Source organism: Suricata suricatta, chromosome 15 (assembly GCF_006229205.1).
Source record: "Suricata suricatta isolate VVHF042 chromosome 15, meerkat_22Aug2017_6uvM2_HiC, whole genome shotgun sequence".
NCBI lineage: Eukaryota > Metazoa > Chordata > Mammalia > Carnivora > Herpestidae > Suricata > Suricata suricatta.
The window spans coordinates 35,827,556-35,853,677 of record NC_043714.1 but is presented as its reverse complement, the minus strand read 5'-3'; the positions used below and the strand labels follow the sequence as shown (position 1 = coordinate 35,853,677).

Here is a 26,122-nt window from a genome sequence, read left to right as displayed (position 1 = left end):
ACTGAGATTGTGTGGGAAAGCTCTAACTAATGATTATAAAATATTTGGGAAGTATACAGTGCTGTAGGAATGCTAAAATATGTAACATGCTAGAATCTCAAGGACTTTGAAAACAGTTAACACATTGATTAACATCTATAATACAAAAGAACTGGGCTAAATCCTATGGTAGAGGCCCCTATGATAAATTATAGGATTTTGAAAGCTGCAAAAATGCATTAAAAACAGGAGTTCATCAAACAGGTGATGGCAGAAAACAAGCTTACTTAATTTGTTTTGGCAATCTTATTTCATAATGAAAACATGATCTGAAACTTGGGGTAACAGTTTTGAAACAGCAGACGCTTCATGTACTAGAAACCTACTGTAGAAATTTTCTGTCCTGTAATAAAAAAGGGCATTGGCTTTCTCTTTGTTCATTTCCTTTTTTAAATATGGAAATGAAGTTTTGATTTCAAGGGTTTGGATTCTCAGAGGCCTGCCTTCTGAGGTCAGCCTTACTACTTACTGGCAGTGTGGCTTAGCAAGCTGTTCACTCCCAAGCTCTTCAAGTTTCATTTCCATTATGCCTCGTACAGGGATGAGAATACCAACCCAGCCTTCTGCGGGGACTAAATAAGACCACTTATGGAAAGCATTTAGCATACATATAGTAAATGCTCAGTGAAAGGTAGCTGTGGTTTTTCTGGTACATTTTATTTTTTTATTATTTTTTAAATTATTTTAAAGTTTATTTGCTAAGTTTATTAAGAGCATGAGTGGGGAAGAGACAGAAAGAGAAGGAAACAGAATTCAAAGCAGGCTTCCGGCTCTGAGCTATCAGCACAAAGCTCAACACGGGGCCTGAACCCATGAATCACGAGATCATGACCTGAGATTATGAACAGTAAATAAACAGCAAACAGGAGTTTCCTTTGTTAAGATAAGGGTAACCTGGAGAAGAAAAATCAGGAGGAAGACTGTAAGTCATCTCTGTTCAGAGCACTGATAGCTTCAGCAGAAAGCTGTAATCTGTTTCCGTAAGGTATACTAGTCATCATCCTGATTACACTGAAACAAGACCAACTACACACTTCTTCCTGGTCAGTATATTAACAAAGTTCTTAATATTTTTTTGGTCTGTATACTTCTAAAGACTCTGTATTCTGTAGATTGATACAAGAAGGCAAATAAACAGTTTCACAAAAAAGAAAAGCTCTCTTGGATTCTATTTCTCCCTTAAATTGACCAAAAGACTTAAGAATTTATCCAACGGGTTAGATCATTAGAAAACAGCCCTTTGCAAGCAAGTACTATACCAAGTCAATACCTCTCTCTACTCCTAATGGTCCATTAGCCTAATAACAACTCCTCAGAGTCCTGTCCTATCCTCTCAATTGATCTTATGACTGTCAACATTTATTAATAAGCATTTACTATATAGGAAAGGCAGAGTGCTAGATAAGTTAGTAATAGACAACAAGTTCTTATTTCTAAGCACTTAACAGACCAGAGGAAGATAACAACAACAATAATAAACTAAATACAAATAATACTAATTACTAGTGTACAGTTACTGGAAACCAACATGTATGAACTGGGTGGGGTACCCAGCCCAGGCTGAGTGGGAATTGGTGCTAATTAAATGGAGACCAGGACAGTATGCTAGGTGAAACAAGTTGGGTGAAGCGCTGAACTCCCAATGGCAGCTCAAAGACCTTCAAGTAGGAAGGAAGAATAGTGAATAAGAAATGAAATTACTATAGCTTACTTTAAAAAAAATCAAAATCCTTTGAGTTATATTTTTTCTGCAAGATGGAAAACGGTCTTAAATTAAGATCTAAGATAAGAAAGAAGAATATGTGAAAACATATGGAAAAGAGAAAAATCACATTCATTTGTTCAATAAAACTAAAAATAATTGAAATTCCCAATTAAATTCTCAGAAACACAAGAGATCGCTCCTTCAGCTAGTTCATGACAACCTGGACCAAAACAGTATACTAACAATCTTGTACCAGCATTAGTGTGTGCAATTTCCCTCTTACTGCTTCATTCTTGTACATGGTGCTTGTTTTTTCTTCTTAACACCCACGAGTCTTAGAATATTCTTCAATTCCATTTGCCCTAAATAACCACTATTCTAAGAGGTTTTAAGCATCAACCTGATTTCTAAAGCCATGGCGTAAATGCCTATCTCTTTATCTTCCTCTATTTTGTCTGATACATAGTGCTATGCTTATATATTAATTCCAAAACCCTTAAAGCAAGAATCTGGGATTGTATTATTCTCAGCTATATGTAAGGACAAAATAAAGGTTGGATAAAAGTCCAACAAAGTAGATTTTCTCTACTTCTAGATTGTAAAACTGTGAATAACAATTTGAACAAACAAATGATTTAATTCATACGTCTTTTTATTCTTCTTTTGGCAAACATCAGATAATACAAGCAAAACTATATTGCTCACTATAGTTACATACATTCTTTTTTGCTTTATATAAGTTTGTAAACATATAGATAAAATTCTTGGCTAAAGACATATTCCAAAACTCTGACATATACTTTTCTGAGTTAAGAGAAAAGAAAGCTTATGAAACTTCCATTAGACCATAATCATACAGCAAACTAAATTAGTATATGCTGTTTTTAAATTAACATCTGCCATTTTTTAAAGACTTCAATTTTTGGTTAGAGCTAAAATGATTTTTATCTTAAGTTTTATGAAAGAACAGAAGCTGACCATACAAATCTTACTCATCACCATATTTGGCCATTTAAAAATGAAAAATAATAAAAATAAACCTATATTCAAGAAGGTTCCATTCATCTTATTAGAAAATAATAGCTACCAAGAAGTTACTTTAAATCTAGACAGCATTTGTAATAACTAGGTTTGTGATATTTGTTTTATTACTTCTTAATGCTTATCTTTTGATTTTAAAGTAAGATCATTTCATAATAAAGGTAAGCCATTTACCATTTTCTAATTTAATTCTTTTATAATTTCAGACCTAAAAAATTTCAGTTCAAAGATTACAACAGTCAGCTTTCAGAATACACTTTGCTAGACAGACAGTATAGTTTTTCATCTTTTTAACTAGAACACCTTCGTACAGTACTTGCGCTAGCTGAACAGAGTCCTTACCAGCTTCCCACGTTGTCACCAGGTGGACACGTGAGACTGATGACTGTTTTTAATATTATAAAACCCATATTTACTTACAAAAATTAGTTGTGTTCATGGAGAAAAACTGAAATATTATAAATTTGATGCTAAATCTTAATATTAATCCTAATTTGGGGAAAAAGAGATCACCAAGTTTCATTTTCATAATACTTAGTTACATAATAAATTATCAGTGAGACATGTGTCTATATATGGATGCTATCTTCTTAGAAGAATATTAAGAGTAATCTGAAATCTGAGCCAGGTAAATCATTGACATCAGAAAATATTGTACACTGATTTTACTATTCAGTCAAATATCTGAATTAAATGGGAAGGTAGGCTAGCTAACTTTCTTCTAATCCTGGAGAATGCAACAAAAACAGATGCCTGGTAAGACAAATTAGAAGTGAGGATAATTTGAAGTAAAGTTGGCGTTGGACCCTTATACACTGATACTCCTTCGGTGTGTACAAATTAAAATAAAAGAGAGGCCACAAATTGTTTGAGTGGACAAGACCACAAGGAATGCAAAGCAGCTAAGTGGTGACAAGGAAAACATAACAAGGAATATAAAAATTTGCAGTTTTGAAGATGATCAAGAAACAATGGTACTGGAGCTCCTGGCTAGCTCAGTAGATAGAGCATGCTACTCTTTATCATGCATGAATTCAAGCCCCCATGCTGGGTGGGTAGATTACTTAAAAAAGTAAAAAAATCGAAAAAATAAAAGACACAAAAAAACTGTAAGAAAGAAAACATGAAGGTACTTCTTTAGGGGTCTGATAGGAACACCTAGTAACCTTTAAATTTGTCTCATTTCTTAAACTTGACTGATTCCCATGTGAATAAATATTTAAAGATTTTTAATTATTAACGCAAGCTCTTTAGCTGCACTTTGATGGGATTACATAAAAAGCTTCATGGTATTAATTCCATCAGTACCGGGATTACTGACATCAGATGCATTTATAAGCATGAATTAGATCTGCTATCACTCTTACTAGATTTTGCAATGACAAAGAGACCAAGTCATTTCATTTCTTCAAGAAAGTTACATTAAAATGGTTACTGAAAACTTTTAGTAATAAGGAGAAAAACTAAATTTATTTCAATGCAGAACAGAATGTTCAAGACCCTATATTAGTAAAAATATCAGCAAATAGATACTATCTTAGTCTGTAAATGATATTCTCCACAATGGACTCACAAGTGTTTTTAAATACCACAAAGGGAACACTGGTTAAAGTTTATCTCTGACACATTCTTTTTTTTAATCTGTTAGTAGCTTTGCCATAAAACTGATTTAAGGTAGTTGTGTTTTTCAGTAATGTTAGAACAATCCAGCACTGGTAAGAATACTCAGATCGGCACACTGTACTAAAACATAATTGTGTAACATTTTGTAAACTAGCTGCAATTTTCCATAGCTGTGTTCACCAACTGTGTAACAGAATTATAATGTTCTCCTAAGCCGTACGCATGTCTCATATATCTGAAATGAGAAAAGGAGAAATGAGTAGTTTAGACGAAAGTAATTCATTGTATATAAATGTTTATTATGTATATAAAACCAAACACGCTGAATGAATCACTCCACAGGGGTATCATTCAAAGACTTCACTGACATATTACTTAAAAGTTCAAACCCATTTGAAAAGCTTCAGCAGTCAGTAAAATCTGATTCAATGACTCAGTCTGCGGAGTTTAAGTCAGGGAAAACATAATCATTAGGGGGTAAAGGGAAATTACTGAGATGCTGAGTAGTCAATAAGCTTAAATTTTTACCTAAATCTAAGCCATTAATGATTACCTTGGTAGTATGGCTAATAAACATTAAAGCCAACAGCAAACTCTCCATGCTGTGTTTCAGAAAAGAGTTCTCAATCATGTAAAATACTTTTATAATATGAAGAAAAAAATCTCTAAGGAATAACCAATTAGACAACATGAATATATTTCCGCTTTTGTGCTTGTTGAAACTTAGCATGATTAATGTCACACTAAGACAATATGAAAACTAATCCTAAAATCTAAACCTTGAGAAATGATGTTATTCTTAATTCATACACAAGAATAAACCACTAGAAGCTTACACAATTATCTAAATCACATCTTGACAATGTTTTCTAATTTTATAATTGCTTTTAACATAAAGTAAGCATAATTAATGCAATTGACATATTTTTTCTAATGAATCAACATACACAACCTAACATCTTTAAATAATTCTGTCTTAACTATGAAAAATGTAACAGAAATTTCCAGGTACTTACACAAGTATTAATGGGTTTTTTTGATATTCTTCACCAACTACAATAGGAGGAGAATCTGCCTGTATTATCTCTATCGGTGTTTGTAAAATGTGAGACAAGGCTCTTAGCTACAGGAAAGAAAATGTATTAGTAAGGAAAATAAAAAGGTAAATCTTACTCAAGCCATAAACTACTGAGTATGCGTGACTAGGGCAACAATTATCCAACAGAAATCTCCTCCATTCCTCACTGTACACCAAGAGCCTGCTTGCCACAGAGCGGACACTTAAAACAATTTGTTGAAAAACCAAACCGAATATTTATTAAATCAAATGCAGAAGTGTCAAGCCCCAGCTACACAACGGTTTTTTAGAAACAGCAATACCATAGATAATGAATCATTATACTAGTCCCTCTACTTTCAAATGTTGCTTGAAAATTGCCAGTTTTTAAAAATTCTGTCACTCAGGCACCAGATCAAATCAATTACAATTTGTGAGGGGCTGGGGGAAGGAGAGAGAGAACAGGTAATATTAGGAATTTTTTTTAAGCTTTTCAGATGATTCTAATGTACTAGTGTTGAAAACCACTGTTCCATAATTTTCAAGGCATGAGTAAAATGAGTTATGTATGTGAATTGTACTATCTTTTCATGGAATTTCCATGATTAATATACAATGTTGACTTCATACCAAATATTATACAATTAGAGCTTAAAGTCAGATGAATAATAGTTAATAATACATATTGGTAGTAACACTGTTTAGACCTACTATGACCAAGAATACTAAATACTTTATGTATATTAACTCATTCAATCCTGACGGTAACCCTATGGGATAGGTAAAGACCTAGAATCTGAAGCAGCAAGTGGTGAAGATGCCTGTCTGAACTCAAGCTAAGGAAATTAAGTGACCTACAACTGAACTGAGAAGTCTGACTCTGGACCCCAAGTTTAAAAATTAATCATTTAACAGTCCTCAATCTTAGTGCCCTCACATGTATGTATTTGCCCAATTATAAGAACATTCTGTCTGGAACATGGTCCTTTTAGGATGTTTTAAAAGAAGATAAGAAATTATTTCGAGTATATAGAAAAATTCTGTGCTGCATTGTAGCAAACCTAATCCCATATTCTACTTCATAAAATGTTCCTTTGAGGCATTTTTTTCTTACATTTAAAATTACGTTTTTTAAAAAAACCAACACAGAATGGAGAGTGTGAAGCAAGCTCTAGAAATCTTAACATCCCTTTGAAGTCTTTAAAAATCACATAAAGAATTTCTCTTGAATAATTTAAATTTACTCCATTGTAAAAACAGCAATTCTTATGTCAAATGAATTCAGAGACCAAAAATTTATGAGTAAGTGTCCTTCAAAGGATGTTTTAAAGTTTTTTCTCACTTTAAAAAGACTTGCTTGGGTCTGTCGTTCTCCTATTAATTTGTGATCCTCAAGAAAGTTCAGGCACCTTTACTCCTAATGTAGTCATAAAGCTACTATGAAAATATCCTGAGTTTCAGAGACCCAGGAGAGGAATATGAAATGAATGGACACAGTTCCCTCTGGTGGCTCAGAAGAGACACAAATAGAGCATTACTGAGAAAAAGATTTTAAAGCATTCATGTCATTTCTTCAAAAAGCATAATTTGAAGTGAAATACTCAGACCCACAAACTATTCAAGATGACTAATTACCACTACACAAGATGACTAATTACCCTTACACTAATTAAATCTACTGGACAAATTCATCCACCTGGCACTTTAGCTTACGAAGTTCTATGCATACACTACTCGTCTCATTTAATGACCAAAATCACCTACCCAGTACACAAAGGGGTTTTATTATCCCTATTCAATTAGGAAACTCAAACTTAGGAAATTAGCTGACTTCCCCCAGGTCACAAAACTGACAGACAAAAGGAAAGCCTGGACCCAAAACCTGGACTTTCTCTCTTATCCCCGGACTTTCAAACACCCCAGGCTGCCTTATACCACTTAAAACAATTAGGCGTTTTGTTTATTGTTTTAATAAAACAAAGTTAACCATAAATCTTTAAAAAAAAAATCCTGATCAACTCCCCACTAGTGGCTGAACAGTTTTCCTACATGTGAATTTTAATGCATCAGACACTGCTTTGAAGTCAGTCAGGCAGTATCACCTGGAATTCCAATGGTCATGTATTGTGGGAGGATCACATAAAAACAATGTTTCCTCTTTACTTTATAATAGTGGCTTTCATCAGCTGAGCCACTAGGGTAAATCTTACTGTACTTGAGTAAAATCTTCACTTTCTAAGTCCAGAAATTATATATATTGCCAGGAGCAGCATCCCAAATGGAAACACCCAGGTGTAACATTAGCCTTACCAACCCACAGGTCAAACACTGGACTATTTAAAATGAAATAGTGCTTTACTTTCCAAAGATATATACTTAAAGGCCTAAGAATGTTAACTCCCTATTTCAATGCTTCATTAGTAGAGAAATGGCAAATACATAAAGAAAAGGGATATTCAAAGAGAAAGCGGGACCATCTAAAAAACAATGTCTGCTTTGGGATTTCGAAGTAATTTAACAATCCACAAATACTATGAATAATTACAAACTTACCTCAAGCTGACCTCCCCATGCAGCTGTGTTGACGATATCATCACAGTACTTTCTAAACTCTTCTGTAGAGAAAAATGAGAATATAGCACTTAATAATTTTTGTGACTCGTTACAAGATCCCTTTTATAGCTCCCACAATTCCTGATCATTACTCAAGTTGTGAACTTACTCTTTTCTCTACCCACACTCTCCAGAATTTAATCCAATTCCCAGATCCAAACTTAACTCACTCCAACTTCCCACCACCTCTCCATCTGAGAGGAAAGCAATTCATGTCTGCTTCTCTCCCCCAGGTTGAGGCCCAGGGACCTTAACTACATAGCAAGCCTATTCTTCTCTCTTCAGCTAAGCAACCCCCAAAATTGCCACCATGTTCAATATTTGACATGTATTTTAAAATCCAAAACTGCATCGGAAAAAATGCACTGAGCTAAAACAGTGCAGCCTACAAATCAGGTCCACTGTAAGACCCCGTAAGACATGTGAGAAGAGCGCCTGGGAGGCTCAGTTGGTTCAGTGTCTGACTTCGGCTCAGGTCATGATCTCACAGTCCCTGGGTCTGATCCCCACATGAGGCTCTGTGCTGACAGCTCAGAGCTTAGAGCCTGCTTCAGATTCTGTCTCCCTCTCTCTCTCTCTGTCCCTTCCCCGCTCATGCTTTGTCTCTCTCAAAAAAAAATTTAAAAAAAGATGTGAGAAGGGAATCAGCGTAAAAGTAGAAAGAAGCTGAAACTCTTTCCTAGCAGCAGCATCAAATAGTGCCTCTACTTGTTATTTTTAAAGCGTTTACCTTATTTGCTTCAGTATCAGTTCTAGCCAAAGAAAGGACTTCCTGGATTAGTCATGAGAGATGGACCTAATTGCAGTTTAATGACACATCTTGAGCATACACACTTTTATACAGCAAGTTAAAAATGAGAAACTAATACCTTTTCTCTTTAGAGGAAAGGAAAAAAATTATGGTCATATACAGAAAAGTATGTCCTGTGTGTTTGCCTCATTCACTGCTATATCCAAGTGCTCAGAACAGTGCCTAAAAGAGTCCCTGGCACATAGTGGCCTTTAATATTGGCTAAATGAATAAGAAATCAAGTCTTTTGTCTTTTTGTAAAATTCAGCATGCTGAGTTGCCAACTCTTTTCCACTGCCCTGCAACTAGCAGAGTCAAGGACTCCATTAAAGGAAAGTCAACCTTAACCCTCCCTTCTCCAACCTCTCCTGGCTGTCTGACTTGCTGCCAATGGATACTGCCGTGCCTACCATCTCCTAAGGATGAACTTTCCTTTACTATATCCTGGACTCTCCCCAAAACTCTTTTCACTTATTCTTTTATTTGCTAGTTTTCTTTTATTTTTCTTTTTTATCTCCCCGTAAATATCTTAATTATCAAAGGTATTACAATAAAAAGGCAGGTTATTAACTCATTTGGTTTTGGTTTTCAAAAGTCAAATTTTACCTAATTATGGCTTACTGAAAATAAAATAAAATTCCCAAAGTACAGGATAAAAGTAGGATTTAGTTTTCCCAATCATTCTCTGCTTATGGTCTTTGGACTCTATACTTCTACCGACTAGTCAAAGCATACCTCCCTCTATGCCTACACTGTGACATGTAAACTCAGAAACATAATTTTCTCAGTAATAATAATGAATCTTATTACACTTTTTTCTTAAGCAATATACTAATATCTATTATAACATAAAAAGTAATTCTGCCTAAATTTTGAGATTATTTTTCCCTCCATAAGGACCATAATAGGTTTTTCTTATTCTCAATCCTAGGAATCACTTTATTTAACAGCAGCAACAAGACACAGTGAAGAAAAATAAATTACCCAGAGTATACATATCTCCTGTATTAGAGTTTGTTAAAAATGGCAGAAAGTCCTCCACGTGGCCTTTTATATATTCGGCAGTTTGACTTCTCAAGGCAGCCACAGTCAAAGGGCATTTCTGTTCTTTGAGTTGATCTTCAATGGCTCTATACATACAGTGGCCATCAGATGGAATCTGTTTAATTTCCAACTGTCTTGCTGCCAATAGTTGAGCAAGTTTTTCACTTTCTAAGTGTCTGGCTCCAGATAAGTTCTCAATTTCAGCTTCAGCTATCCTTTCTTCCCGCTCCTTTTCCAATGCAGCTTTTTTGTCCTAAGAGGAGAATATAGGAAAGTAAATTCACAATAATGAGGACTATTTTACATTTATTAAGGGGATAGAAATATAAGACCCTCAAGACTTTTTTACCATTTTCATCCCTTCTCCCACATGCATTACCATATTGATGATCTCATCACTTATAGAATTTTTTATACTGTGAACTTCTTTAAGGGCAACTATTTTTCTCATCTGCATGCGCCCAGTACCAAGCTCTACCAGGACCAAAAAAAAAAAAAAAAAAAAAAAAAAAGCTTTCAAATTTTTCTTTGAAATCTACTTAAAACTACGTGAGGGGTGCCTGGGTGGCTCAGCTGATGTTAAGCTTCCGACTTCAGCTCAGGTCATAATCTCAAGGTTCATGAGTTCAAGCTCTGCATCTGGATGGGTGCTGACAGCTCAGAGCCTGGAGCCTGCTTCAGATTCTGTGTCTGCTTCTCTGCCCCACCCCCCCCCTTGCACTCTGTCTCTATTTCTCTCTCAAAAATAAGTGAACATTAAAAAAATATTTTTTAAATACATGACAAGTTTCTAAAAACTTTACTTACTGATTTCAAAGTATCGCCTTAAAGCTGAGTTTTGCGAGGCTTTAAAGCAACATCATTATCAAATTTATGCCAAGTTAATCCAAGCTTTTTAACTTATGACTCCACTACTGGGGCATTAACATGCTAAATCACCAATAAAGCATTAATATGCCAAAGAATTTAGAAGGGTTAGGGGAATTCTATTTATCTAGCCCAAAGGAAAAAATGGTGCAAGTGTATGTGTGTGTGTGTGCACGCATGCACACACCCACGCACCCACCCACACAAAGTAAAACAACAGATAAAAATGTTCTTATAAAACATTTAAGTATTACAAATAAACTGAAGTTCCCCTAAAGACCAAAGCCGATTTTGATGCCTGCTGTAGAGGTCTGGTGTGTATCTTTCTAGATTTTTTTTTCTAAGCATTTTAACAAAAAAGATGTACTCATAAAGTATAGAAAAAATATTTTAACAAAAATGGTATCACATTATATTCTGCAACTTGCTTTCCTTATTCAAATGTCAGAAGAGTTCTTCCCATGGCAACATATGGAAGGATTAGGGAGGGGCAGGGCAATGAGATCTGTGACATGAAGGACGGATGGGAAGTAGAGTGGGAAGGCTGGGGGGAAAGAAAAAAAAAATCCTGACAGTTGGACTAACAAGTATCAAAGCCAGAAAGCACTCCATCCCACATAGCTGAAATAGTTCTTACAGCTAGGGTTCCACAGAAACATGTCAAGAGCTGATGTTGGGGGCAGAAAAGATATGTATATAGTTAATATATACCAAATCTATGCATACACAGTTAAAAATTAGAAAGTATACACAAAATATTTATAGTGCTTTTCTCTGGATGGTACAATTGCAAAAGAAGTTGTTTGCTCTCCAGGCCCATTTCCCGTCTACATCCCCTCTAGCAACCATCACTTTGTTCTCTGTATTTAAGAGTCTCATTTTTGTTTACAAAATAAGTTTTTTGTATGTGTGCACACATGCATGCTTTTCTGCATCTTTCTAATTCTCTACCATGAATGTGTCTTATTTATATGCTGGTCATGACTGCTTTTCCATTTAAGAGAATAAAAATAGATAGTTAAGTTAAATTACACAAATCCTGATATAGGTAGCAAATTACAGTGAAGGATTTGGCAAACCAAGAAAAAGTAGGAAACGGTAAAGACTGTCATGTCCCTGGCTCTCATTCCTCCTTGGGGTAGAAAAATTAATGGAAAGGCAAATTTCAATTTAACTTAATGTCACACATTTGAACTACTTGCCTGTTAGGTGCCATGCTGGAACCTAAAGTGATCTGTAAGTTACCTGAATCTAAAGCAGTATTATCTCCTTAATCAAACATACACCTGTTTAAGTTTATTACTCCCGAATCCAACTGTGCCAGAAATAACATGAATAAATTTATTTCACTGCATACCTACAACTGTGCATCACAGCAACATAAAAATCTTAAAACACAAGATGGCACTGTTACTTTAAGAAAGTCTAAAAAACATTTTCAGAGGGGAGAGGGAGAATAAGCACCTTGGATATCATCTAATCCAAAACCCCTCATTTTCCTCTGAGGAAACAGCACGCAGAAAGATTTCCAAAGGCCATACAGCTGGTTTAGAAGCAGAGTGGGACCAAGGACAACACAGAGCGCTCCTTCTATCCAGGCACCTAAATCAGAATAAAAGTTGGAGCAGATGGGAGCTGGAGTTAATGATGTTATATACTAGTTACTGGAAGAGTGGAATTTTATACTCTCTGCAAAACCTTTAATACTCTCTAAAATACTAATCCAAGCATTTCACTTGTCCTCAAGCTCCACTTTAATGTTACACCGTAACTTATGTTTCCTTTCCAGGGCACAAGGTAAGAAATTCACTGGATTCTTTTCCCAGCCCTGAATAGTTTCCCAATGGCACTAGGACACTGTGGTTTCTAGAGCACTACTGCTGGAGACAGAATGGCAACAATTAAGTCTAATTAAAGCACGTATGCAAGATGAAAATAGCACTTAACTCATAAATATATTGTCAGTAAAACTAGAGTCCTGTCAATAAAGTAATGCAGCAAAGTCAACTCTGAAGAGGAATCTTAAGAGCTGGGTGCCAGTCCTGGGTTTGTATGGAGCTTTCAGTATGCCACCGACAGCTTTCTCATTTGTAATATAAAGAAACTGAACTAGATCTCATTCTGAGTCTCCAATTTCCTATTTTTGGAACTCAGTTCTTCTAAGTTCTACTTGAGGCTCCTTCCAGCATACCAATTCTGCTGAATTAATTAAATAAAATAAAATAAATATATTACAATTAACTAAATAAAAATAAAAAATTAAATAAATTTTTAAAAATTAATTTTCTAAATTAAATGTAAGAGATTTGCTCTACAATATTCCAATAATAAATCTTCATAAAGTTTTGTCATGTTTTTCTAAGAGAGAGTTGTATCTCTCCAAAAGACAAATTCCATTATTTTTATTCCTTGTTCCTGGCAAAAAAAAAAAAAAATTCAGGTTTCATTTTCTTATATAAGCTAAGTATTTTTAGTTCCAGAATCCTATTAATACTATTAATATAACAAAGCAATAAAAAACCATAAGGTATTATTTCTAGGGTGTTTTCTCTGCCAAGTATTTAGGCAGCTGACTATAAAAGATACTAAATTTTTTTGAGGGTATAGTTGAGAAGGTATGCATTTTAGCTATGCATTATTTTAGAAGAAAAGTAACAAAATGTTTGAGAAAAGTAAGGGAGTTCAATTTTTTGTTTTGTTGCCTAAAGGTCCAGCTGGAGATGAGTAAGATTTGATAAGGATAGGAAGGAGTTGGGGGCCTTTGTTTTCCACAATTAAAAAAGCTACTCTAAGATGTATCAATCACTAAGTAGAGGCACTTCCAATAAATATTTTGTTATGCTACTGCCAAGCAAAAACTCTGCCAAGCAAAAACTCTGCCCTTTGCTTTTGATCTATAGAAGCTAGATGACAACTATAAAGTCATCACAACTAGAACACATATCTTAAGTAGGGAGTTAAATTGAAATTCACAATCATAATATTTACTCAAGAATATAATCTTACATAAGTACAAAAAATGTTTGGCAATTTTCAACTTAATTAACTTTCAAACAACAAAAAACAATATACTGGTCTTGGGTTAAATCTGTAAGAGGCACACTATGCAGGACTGAACACATTAAAGAATACTATCATTTGCTGACCTGCTAGTTTCCAGGCACTGTTAAGGGCTTTGGAAACAGTACATTATTTAATACAATAACTCTAAAAAGCAGGTATTATTTCCCTCATTTTATACATATGAAACTGAGGTTTAAAAAGGTTAAGAATCTTACCCAAAGTCACAACAGTAAGTAGGATTAAAACCCTCATATGTCTGACACCAAATACCATGCCCTATTAAATTGTGTACTACAAAATTATAAAATGCGTAGTTAGCTTAAAAATAAATATTTAAATCCTATAATACATCAAATGTTATTAAAACAATATTTGAGACTAAACAGACTGTTTTTAAAACCCTTTATTTTTCCAAGTGAACAGCCCTTACTTATCTCATTCCCATAATTTTGATTTCACGAACTCACTACTTTCAACAAATCAGTTTCCTTATAGCTCTCTATGATGCAAAATTTCATGCCCACATGCATGCTATTTCTTGTACTTCAAATATCCTATTTAAATCACTGTTTTCTTAAAATTCTAATTCCTTACTCAATTCTTGGCACAATGAACTTTTCCTTCTCCGAATTTCTACTGCAACTAACCATTACACAGGTACTTGCATAAACCTCAGAATTTTGTACACCTGTGTATCTTGCTTAATTTCTAGATCTAAAACCTTGTTTCACAACTTAATACCATAGTTTTTTAAACAAAATTGTGCATCAGAACCATCTGGGCCCACACTGTGTAGATTCTAAATTATTAGGTCTAGGATAATACATCTGTAAAAAATATTCTTTGCACACTCCCCTTCTATGCCTATTCTCTTATGAGAACTAGAAACTGAACATGTTATTTTATATTGCTTAGGCCTGTTTTCTTAAAATGAGGTTAAGAATCTACTTCACAGGATTATAATCAGGACTAAATGAGATTTGATCTAATTCATATAGTCTATAATAAGCCTAGCATTGTACCTGGCACATAGCAAGTGCTTAACAAATGTTAGCTGAGGTCCTTTGACAAGGAACTCCATCATTTTTTCCCTGCTCACTTCCTACACAAACCTATGAGAGTAATAAGCATAGAGCACTAACTTAAGTACTTGGTGACATGACATTCATACCCGTCTCTTTTGTGCTTTTGATATCCGAGGTGGCTGATTCTCAAGAACCAAGTTTGAAATGTTAACAGCAACAGAATCTATCTGAAGAAAACAAAAAGCATTAACAAATTAATGAAAAATACTTTTATTATTCAAAGTATTAAATTATTAAATTATTGAAAAAATAAAAAATACATGTAATCTCGCAACTCAAATTTGACTAACAATACTAGATATGATATTACAAGACAAGGTTTTGTCTCCTTTTTCTATTTGTAAGGGAGAATTCATCAAATTCCCAAAAGGTTTTCTTACAGTTTTCCAAAGATAATGCTCATCCCTGCAGGCTTTTCCTTCTTGCTTAAAATTTCTCCTCCATTAATCCAAATACCTTCTGTAAATGCCAACTCATTCAGTGGTCCCCTCTTCCCTTGTCTAGTGTTGAGAGTACTTGGAAGATCTAGAAGGTCCTGCACTGGCTCAGTTCGTTACTGCCTTCATAACCTCAAAGGTGGCAGGAAAGGCCATTCTCCATCTTAATTTGCCAGGACCTGATGAACCCTACTTCTTGACCATACTAACGTGTTGAGCTTTCTCTATCCTTTCCCATGTACAAACTGGTAACTACAGGTCAAAAAGTTAAGGTATTGTTCAGATACTGCCATACTGACAATAGGCAAGAAACAGAAAAGCAGCTGCAAAGCAATGACATTAAGAAACCAGATAGCATTCAGAAAGAAAACAAGCTTAAGTCAATGAAAAAATAGGTCAAAGTAAAATAGGAGTTTGTATTTTAACAAACAATATGTAGCTTAAAAATGAAACATTTTCATCATTGGAAACCTAGGAAAGAAATCTCAAAATTGAAAATGGAGAGATACTTAGGAATACTGTGACTGTGACAAAACAAACATCTGGGCATCATGCTATGTTACTTGGGAATAAAATATGTTAAGGCATGGAAGGCCACCATCTTGATGACTAGCTAATAAGGCTAAAGAAAATGAGACTATGTTTAATATAATGACCATGGTTAATCAGTACAGACAAGGTGTTCCCCTGTCAAGAACAGACCAAAAATAAACCTCATAAAATCACATTACAGTAAATAAAGTTTTGCACAGACATAAGAACTTTCTAACTACTGAAAATGGAGTAAGGTAGTAAGGTTGATAGGCAAACCCATGCTATGAACTACCACACCATATAAAGTTACAACAGAATTCAATATTCACATCTTAGGAGTAAGACTGTCCTGATTTTGAACTCTAGCTTTGGCATTTAATAGCTGCTATGAATTCAGAAGGAAGTTCTTAATCTCTCTGAGTCTGTTTCCCTCTTGAAATATGGGATTCTTTACATTTACTTCATGGGTAATATCTAAGTGTGTTACTATAAAAATTACATGAGATAATGCAAATATGTTAAAGTGGTTGGCACACAATACCTATTAGCTACAATGATAAATATTAGTTAAAATGACAGTATGCTCCAATTCACCCAAGAAATGTGAGTAAATTTTCATTTGTTACAACTTGTTCCTAAAGCACTTTAATATCCTAAAAATGATTTCGTATTTGCTGTCCCATTTGATTCTTTCAGATCTTGTGCTTAAACAGCATAAGTATTTATGTCAGATTATATGTGGAGAGTTTATGCTTAGGAAGCCTAAGTAACTTTACCAAGGTTACAATACTATTTCATGGCAATTCTGGGACTAGAAGTCCTAACTTTCATTTGGTGAAGCTTCCTGTAGTCCATTTTATCAATCTGTTCATCTTTGGGGCAAGTAAATAGTGGAACTGTACTTTTTTTTTTTTTTGCTGACCTCCCTTACAAAAACACATTACCATGTGAAGCTGGTCGTGGAAATATTAATGAATGGTGACGCATGAGCAGGATTGTGACTTCCCTTCCCTCTAATCTTACGATTTCATATAGTCAACAGTTTATTAGAGGTGGGCAGTTGCTTTCAAATGCTGTGGGCAAGGAGAAACATTACATACTTTACTTTCCTTAGAAGTCAGCTTCAGTTGCTCTAGTTCTTCTTTATGTTTCTGTTCCATTTCTGCTTCCAACTTAGCAACATCTTCAGTGAGTTGCTTCCTTCTCTTTTTGTCATTCTTGGGAACAGCATTCTTCATACCCTGAATTTTGGCTGAAAAGCCACCAAAATCATTAAGTCAACAATTCAGGATTAAGAGGAAATGAGAAATGGGGACAATAAGGGGAGGAAGGTGTAATCAAATAATGATAGAAGCAAGAAGAGTAATTACATTATCAGACCTTTACAGAGAAGAGCCCAGGTGGAGACAAAAATCCTCAACAAAACTACGTTTGTTTAGTGTGATAGGAAAAGAAAAATGACTCAAGTTTTCAATCTTTTAAGTATCCCTTTTGAATCCTCAAAATTAAAGTGAGGTATTTTAAGACGCATTCATTAGGTCCAAATGTCTGTAACTGGTTTAGGAACGGGAAAGGGAGTCAGGGGAGGGGGCGGTAGAGGCTGGGCCCAACACCACCGCTTGGAGGTGTTCTCAGACACTAGCACCCAGGCGATGGCCTGGGGTAGCGAAGACGCGGCGGATCTGAGAAAAGGAAGCTTCTGAATATCTGGCGGATTAAGGGAACACCAGGACAGGGGACTACGAGGGAAGAGGACGCTAGCTACTTTGGGAAAGTCTAGAAGGAAGCAGATCAGAAGCCTCTCAAGATTCCCCAGAACCCATCCGCCACGCGCCCTTTCCTAGGTCCGGGAGACTTCCAGGATCCCACCCCCTCGTCACCTTGCAGCTCTTTCTTCTCTTTGCGATGCCTTCTCACTAGCTGCTCCTCCTCATCAAGTTCTTCGGCCAAGACTGCCTCCATGACAATCAGGTAGCCCAGAACAAGCGCTGGTAGTTGCACCACGAGCTAACAAGCACCTTCCACCCCTCACCCTCACCTGGGGTGCCATTGGTCGCGGCTGGGACCCAGTCCCGCCTTCGAGGCGGTACGGGATCTAAGCCGAGTCATTGGGCCGAAGAGAAAGGAGACGGATGGACGCATGCGCACTCCCGTGACCCTGGTCTATGGAGGCGGGGCGGTGAGGGAGGAGCGCGACAGCGCGTGGGGGTGTGGCCTGACCACTGGCGTTTGCTGCCTCGTGACTGGCTAGCGCGCTATAGCTCCTGCAGCAATAAAGCTACGCGTTCTTACGTAAGGCGCGCCGTGATGACGTATGGGAGCCATTTTGGAAGTTCGTTATCTTTCGTTTGGTGTTCGGACGGACGACGTGCTTTAATCTTCAATTTTGGTCCAAGGGCTAAGAGCTGTTTAAAGGTAAGGAAGAAAAAGAAAACGTGTCAGTAAAACTGTTAATAAGTACGAATGGGAATCTTTGGGCTGAATCAGTCAAACGGTAGGGAATTAAGTTTTATTTATTGTTTTAAAGGTCGTAATACCTGAGGAAACCGCTTACAATTGAGAAAATGCCGCCTCTTGAAACAGATGTAGAGAGGGAAACCGAAGAGGTAGTACGGCTGCGGTACCATATGGTACATGAGCTTGCAGACCTAAGCTCGAAGATAAAGAGGGTTCTGTCAGAATGCTTGGAAAAGTATAAGGAAGTTGAAAGAGAACGGAAACGTGCAGACCTGATGGGTCACATAAAAGAAAGCAAAACAAGAGAAACTCAGCGTGCGGAAAAGGAAGAGATAGAAGAGGGACCGAGAGAATCTGTCCAGGAGATGGAGTCTACACATCATAAGAATACCTGAAATAGATGACAAAGTAAATGAAGCAGAAGCAATAATTTAGTAACTAATAGAAGAAAAGTTTAAAGTTTTGAAGGACGAACTAGATCTGCAAATAAAAAAGCTCATAGGCTGCCAGTAGAACATCACGAAAAGAAAGCAACACCTAGACATACCCTAGTGACGTTGAACTGGAAAGATAAAGAAAATTCTACAAGTATTCAGAGAAAACAGGTTACTTATAAAGGGATAAAAGACTGATATTTCTTTTGCAGTTCTAAATGCCAAAAGATAATGGAACAATATCTCCAGAGGTTTAAGGGAAAATAATTTTGAGCCAAGAGTTCTATATCCTAAATTACTTCTATGCAGAGCAACTAGAAGCCATTCACCGAAGCAGGAGTTAAAAGTACATCACACAATGCTGTCCTTGAAAAATTTGCTATATGATGTTACTGCAACCTACAAAGACCGTGAATTAAAACAACTGAAGATAGTAAGGCAATTGTATGAAAAAAAAAAAGTAGGGTTTAAAAAAATGTGGGTAACCATTAAAGCTAGTTAAACATTGTTAAGTTTAAATTGTTCTATGAAGGGGTATAAGACTAAATGCAAAAATAGATTTGTAAGTTCAACCTAAAATTTAGTTCCCTCTTCAACTGTGAAAAGGTTTGGTAAATGTTTAATTTAGAAAGCAAGTAAGTACTGTTACTTTTAGTATGTACTGTAGATAAAGATATGCGTGCTCCTCAGCTAAACATAAGTAAAATAAAAGGGCTTCGTCAGTGTGGAGAAGACACAGTAAAGGCATTCCACGTGTTAATCTGACAAAATAGGAAATCGGTACGGTTTAGCTTTCTCTATTTTTAATTATAGAGGGGGGAAAAGTAACAAGTTTGTCTGTAATGTTAATACTGTGTAAAAAAAATTTTTCTAAATCCCTGGTCAGAGAGGTGGTAGATAAAAACCTTATTTTGTGTACATCTTGCCCAGGGAAAATCAATAGCTTCTGCTTCATGTAGTAGTTCGTTATAAGTAAATTTGACCCTGAGATAAGGTTACAAGTAAATTAGACTATACCAGTTTTATGGATTGGAGAGGAAGTGTGAAAAAACAGCAAGGAAACATTAACATTTTTATCAATATTTAAGGTATAAGAAAGTATAAAAATGTAGGATGTAGTATTTAAGCTTTATGTGGTAACTAGCATGGCATTCATATGTAAAATGTTTAGTATCTTGATGTGATGGTAGTTTTACTGATGTATACATAGTTTTTTTTAATTGTATACTTAAAATCGTTGCATCTTATGTACTTAATAAAGTAATTCTTAAATACATATGGCAAAAACTGATGGACTCTTGACTTAAGCAGGCATTTATAGTCCTTAGTAAAGTACATGAAAGGAGATAAAGTAAGTAGGTGTGTGTGTGTGTTTAGTATGTATTATTTTGCTACTTCATTTGTATTTTTTTCAGATTATCCTGAAACATGTCTAAATGACCTAACATTAGGATACAGAGACAACTTTGATATATGATCACATTGCACAAATGACCACATTGCAAAAAAGCCTTGAGGCTAAGTTCAGATGCTGGAAAATCACACACATGGAATTTTTGGAATGTTCTTAAATAACTTGGGCAAAGAAAATTCTAACAAACGCTGATAATTTAGAAAATGCTACAATAAGGATATTATACATTACATGTTATGTGATGGATGTATAAAAGACAAGGAACAGGGAACATGAGGTGAAAGACTTATGCACCTAAAATAAACATATTAGTAACTGGAGTTTCTAAATTTTTCAATCCTAAATCTTAACCACCACAACTTTCCCTGCCTCCCTTGCCCATCCATACACAAATGTAGTTTCTGTTGTCTTTTTCTTAGACCTCCATATAATACTTCCTGCTCTGTGGTCTCAATGTGAAAATTATGGTCCTCAGCCTAGGAACTTGTTAGAAATGTATCTCAGGCTAATAACCTGGGATTAGATTATAAAATATATTAAGCATCTATGAAGTTTTTCACTCAGGCACCTGGGTGGCTCAGTGAGTGTCTGACTCTTGGGCCCAGTTCATGATCTGTTTGTGAGTTCAATCCCTACAAGGGGCTCTGTGCTAACAGCCACAAAGCCCTGCTTAGGATTCTCTGCCCCTCCCTTGCTGGCAGCCTCTCAAAATAAATAAGCTTAAAAAAATAAAAATAAAGTTTCTCACTGAACATAACGCATGCTACATTTGAATGTTTAGTAAATGTTAAATAGTGTCATGCATCAAAAACATTTGCTAAAGCAGTATTACTGTACAAATTTTTGCACTTGAATTGTGAGCTGTTGAAACATCCCTATTTGAATCAAAAGATTTGGTTACATCTTCCAAATATTTCAGGGGAATACTGGTACTTTTGTTTTTCTTCTGCCTTCAAAATCTGCAAAATTGGGACACAAGGGAACTTAGAACAATCCAAATTTAGGAATGTTGAAGGAGTGCAACTTAAAATGGTAAATAAAGACTGAGCCTCTAAGGGAACAAAATAGCTATGGAGTAGATTTAAATTCAAGTCATGTCCATATCAAGGTTTCTGGATGAAATCAGAATTACAGCTTTACAAAAGCTGTAAAAGACCTGCATTAACTATGTAATTGGTGACAAGTGGGTAAATGGGAGTATTAGCAATAATTGGAACGTTAGCTCCAGTAAATTACAGACAGGACTTTTTTGGACTTTCCAATAGTGTACTTCCCTGAAGGTGGTAATATTCTTTTGTATTAGTAAGGGTGGGCTAGGATATGCAAACCAGTTGCCGGAAGATATATTATGGTGCAGACAATGATACAACATACTTGAGGTTAAGTGGAGGTTCTGTATTTCTTAAAAGCGCCCATGAGCTGATGCTGTCATTCTGGATACACACCGCACTTTCAAATAGAAAAATAATAAAACCTTCACTGTGTCTACTAACCATGAAAGTGAGGCTCAAAAAGTATTTGACTTAAGGCCACACAGTAAATATTAGAACCAGATCTGATTTCAAGGCTATAATTTTGTCATCTATGTAATCCTACCTCATTCACACTGTAGCACCTACTTGGAAGATTGTTGGAAGCCACCTGGGTGGCTCAGTTGGTGAAGCCAATGACCTGACTTCAGCTCAGGTCATGATCTCCCAGTTGATGAGTTTGAGCCTTGCATCCAACTCCATGCTGACAGCTCAGAGCCTGCTTAAGATTCTCTCTCTCTCTCTCTATCTCTCTCTCTCTCTCTCTCTCTCTCTCTCTGAAGAGCCTTCTTGAGATTCTGGGTCTCTCTCTCTGCCCCTCCCCTGCTCACATTCTGTCTCTCTCAGAAATAAACATAAAAAAATTTTTTTAAAGATTGTTTTGAGGGTAACCTGATTTATGTGATAAGGAAGAAAGCTTCATTACTTAAGGTACATACACAAAAGAATGGCTTATGGAGGGGAAAAATGAATTTTGTTTGTAACATTGGGCTTGATTTGTAACAGAACTTTGTGGATGGATAGGTCAGACAGGTATTTGGAAAAACAGGTCCAGAGCCAGAGAGATGTAAAGATTAAAAATTTAGGTTTGAGTCTTTTGATCTGAAGATGGTATTTGAGGCCATGAGCTATTATTACCCTGGAAAGGGTGATAAGAAATAGAAGGAAAAAGGAAAGGAGAGTAAACCTTAAGGGACACCTGTATTTGATGGATAGGTATTATAGAGGAATAGAAGATTGAGATTTACAGTTCAGTTGAATTCAACATCAAAAACAATGCATTACTTAGATGTAGGTAGTGTGGAGTAATACAGTATTTTTGATACCCAATATTTTAAATTTGTAATTTTAAACTTCTAAACGGCACACCCGTTGTCCTAAATATTCTAATTTGTAGTTCACCACTATGTAACTATATATAGTTTATTTTTATTACTAGGAGTTATTTCTATAAAGTCCCTCAAACACTGAATTAGGGGATACTGTATAATTGCACCTGGGAGAAATCTAGGATTGGGTTTCTGTGAACCTCTGGTACATTATTTTCATCAGTTGATCAATACATAACCTTGTTTAAAGATATTTTATTTAATATCTGTTGTTGATTCAGTAACATTAAACTCAACCAACAACACATGGCCTGAACAGATCTTACCTAACATTTTCTCAGTAAGGTGTATCAGTACCTTCTTGTGCTTAGAAACAAGCACTATACAGCACTATACTTAGGGACCATTTTAAACAGCAAAATCACCAAGAAAAAGCACAAAAAATTTTTGTTTAAAAACCCACAATATTCTCATGAAAAGGGCACTTGTTTACAGTATGAGAACAGAAATAAGACAGTGTCACCTTGTCTCACTTCGTTTGGGCCCATACATATGAGATGAGTCAAATTTGCTGTACTCTGCAACATATATATGCCCATGAAAGCAACAGAAGTACTGATTCGGGGGTTACTAATAAATTGTAGGAAGCAAATTCACATACATAACCTGCAAAAAGTGAATTTGGACTAATTCAAAATATTTCTGTTAAGTATTTTTCCAACCAGAATTTGGGAAGCCGTAGTTACACTAATAATGTCAAAGACTGCAGCTTTGAGCAGGTGCAACACTGATGACTCCCAAGGAACGAGGGATTACTGAAAGGTCCTGAAAAACTTGTGCATGGTTGTCATGCTTCTTTCTTTCCCCACCACCACCCCCCCTCCGCCTTTCTTAATGTTTATTTTTGAGAGAGTGCAAGCAGGGGAAGGGAGAGAGGGAGATAGAAGATCTGAAGCAAGCTCTGTGCTGACAAGCTGACAGCAGAAAACCTGACATGGGGCTCGAACTCACTAACTGGGAGATCATGACCTGTGCTGAAGTCAGATGCTCAACGAACTGAGCCACCTGGGTGCCCCAAGCTTCCTTCTTTCCTGTTAGCATGAGCCACCAAGTCTGGATTGCTGGCAGCTGTTATTTTGCAGCCCTGTCTGGGACAGCAAGAGAACAATGTTCCTAATATGGAACAGAGCAAGTTGTAATCTAGACTGCCTGTCCCAAATATTAGTTTCAAAGAACTCTCAGTAAGACTAAATGATTGTATGAATCTGTATGCCAAAAGAGTACAGAAAAATTGAGTGTTTTTTTGTTTGGCCAAACTGCGTATTTGAGAAATACTGTGCAACCAATTATGAAAGGAAACTGTTATTCAAGGGTCACACTCACCCAACTGCAAAGTTCATAAGGGGTTGCATGCACTGCTGAAGGCAATGGGGCCTTGGGTTTAATTAGTTGAGCCTCTTGTCGTAAAAGCTACCATAATGATAAAAATATATATGCGTATATACATACACATATACACATATATATGTTTCTTAGTCACTCAACCAACTGAGCTGCCCAGGCACCCCTGGATGGTACCTTTATAAGATAATTCCTTATTCTTTTTCATGTGTCATGATCACAACAAAATAAAAGCATTTTTTAAAATTAAAAATATGTCTGCAGAAATTTTGAACACAATAGAGATAAGTGTTACCCATTATCCCACCATGCATAGATGCCCTCGGAACAGGGTATTTCCTTCTGGAAATTACTTTTAAATGACTTTTCAAATTTAGGCTAATACTATATATAAGTCTCTGCTTTCTATTCACTTGCAATTATAATACAGATATTTCTCCAAGTCATTTATTCTTCACAAACATTTTTAACTGCTGCATAATTTCCCATCGCATAAAACAACTGTAGAAAATCACCACTTTTCAGCTTGTAATTTGCTTCTCAGCAATGTTAGACACTATTGACTCTCCCTTCTGCCCACATTTCTACTCAAATATCAATGAAGCCTTCCCTTGTCCCACCATTTAAAAAGAAAGAAGAAATGTGCTCTCCTCATCTACCTTTCTTATTTCCCTGTTTATCTTGCTAGATTTCTCTCCATAATAGTTACCACTCTCTGATGTTATTATATATGTCCTTGTTAAATTGAGTGTTCTTGATCTTCTCGCTTGGCTTCCATGACACACCCTCTCCTACTTTTTCTTCTTTGTTTCTAATTTCTCTTTCTCTGTCTCTTACTGAAATTTGTTGGGTCCCTGAGGCCTATTTTTTACTCTATATACTTTCTCCCAACTTCAACTCCCATGGTTTCAATTATTACATTTATGTGCCAACTGGACCTTTCTCCCAAGTGCCAGCCTCCTGGGCAGTTTACATGCATACATGCAAATACAGCTTCCCCAGTGGCTTCATTCAGACTGCCCGAAAGTACTTTGGACTTAACATGCTAATTAGTTGGTTCTTCTCTAAATTTGTACTATAGGTTTTTTGTTTGTTTGGGGTTTTGTTCTCTTTTGAATAACATTTATGCATTTCCAGTTTCCTTTTAATCTCTATAAATGGCACCACTGCACATCATAGAAGACCCCACATGATTTTCTTCCTTCATCTGTGATTTAGTCTACTCCCAGTCCCAGAACTTCTGCCATCTTGGTCTTTTTTTCTGTTTCTAGAAAAACCAAGCTTCTTCCTGTCTAAAAGTTTTTCACCGGGTGTTTCTTTGACTTGGGAAAAATATTTTGTAATACTAACTTTTAGGAACATTCAGGTCAAAACTGGTATGTTTCATTCATCAGAGATTCATCACCTAACCAACAGGCTACCTGAAACCCCTGCCAGTGGGGGAGGGGGGTGTCCCACAATAAGTATATGTCACTTTACCTTTTGGGTAAGATCATGACCTGAGCTGAAGTTGGATGCTTGACCTGAGCCACCGAGGCGCCCCTCAAGTTTACTCTTTATACATAATATGAGTGATCTTTGTAAAATTCAAACCAAATTTACAAGTTTCAACTCTCTCTTTTTCTATATGTTTATTTGTTTTGAGTGAGAGAAGGAGTGTGAGAGTGCTAGGAAAGGCAGAGAGAGAATCCTAAGCAGGCTCCATGCTGCCCACAAAGAGCCCTACACAGGGCTTGAGCCCATGAACTGTGAGATCATGACCTGAGCTGAGGTCAGATGCTTAATGACTGAGCCGCCCAGGCACTCTAAAGTGTGTATTTCTTAATATGCTTCTCAAGGCCATCTCCAGCCTTATCCCATGCCATGTTTTGTTAATAAGCTGTTTTGCCATTCTGGACTTTGGTACCTTGAACTCACACTTCCTCTTCCCTCAGAAATGGAGTGCCTTTGGAAATAGTGCTTTCTCACCACTGGAAATACTGATCTGCCATCACTCTTTGACCACTCTATCTAAAGTAACGCACAATTTTTTCCATTATTCCCTTTTGTAGATGCCCTAATTATTCCCCCATACAATACTTTTACTTTTTGTCTCTTTTCTGTATTTGAATATACTTCCATGAAGCACAGACTAGATTTGTCTTCACAGTTTGTCCTCA

The 26,122-nt window shown here is 36.1% G+C and overlaps 1 protein-coding gene and 1 long non-coding RNA gene across 4 annotated transcripts; one reads left to right on the top strand and one right to left on the bottom strand.

Moving 5' to 3' along the window:
• Positions 1-2,375: 2,375 nt before the first annotated feature.
• OTUD6B (OTU domain containing 6B) lies at positions 2,376-17,965 on the bottom strand. 3 transcript variants are annotated; one of them, XM_029923770.1, is made up of 7 exons: positions 17,779-17,964; positions 16,999-17,150; positions 15,014-15,094; positions 9,853-10,165; positions 8,019-8,080; positions 5,425-5,531; positions 2,376-4,643 (listed from the first exon to the last, which is right to left on the bottom strand). In XM_029923770.1, exons 1-7 carry the CDS (start codon positions 17,858-17,860, stop codon positions 4,559-4,561), a joined length of 882 nt encoding a protein of 293 aa, XP_029779630.1. In that variant the 5' UTR covers positions 17,861-17,964; the 3' UTR covers positions 2,376-4,558. The 3 variants fall into 3 exon arrangements, with proteins under 3 accessions (XP_029779630.1, XP_029779631.1, XP_029779632.1); XM_029923771.1 differs by lacking the exon at positions 5,425-5,531 and having other exon boundaries at positions 17,779-17,965; XM_029923772.1 differs by lacking the exons at positions 16,999-17,150; positions 17,779-17,964 and adding an exon at positions 12,244-12,381 and having other exon boundaries at positions 15,014-15,097.
• A 253-nt stretch (positions 17,966-18,218) lies between these two features.
• Positions 18,219-20,080, top strand: LOC115278979. The gene is made up of 2 exons (XR_003903149.1): positions 18,219-18,313; positions 18,426-20,080. It is a non-coding gene; the product is annotated as an uncharacterized LOC115278979 (long non-coding RNA).
• Positions 20,081-26,122: the final 6,042 nt, after the last annotated feature.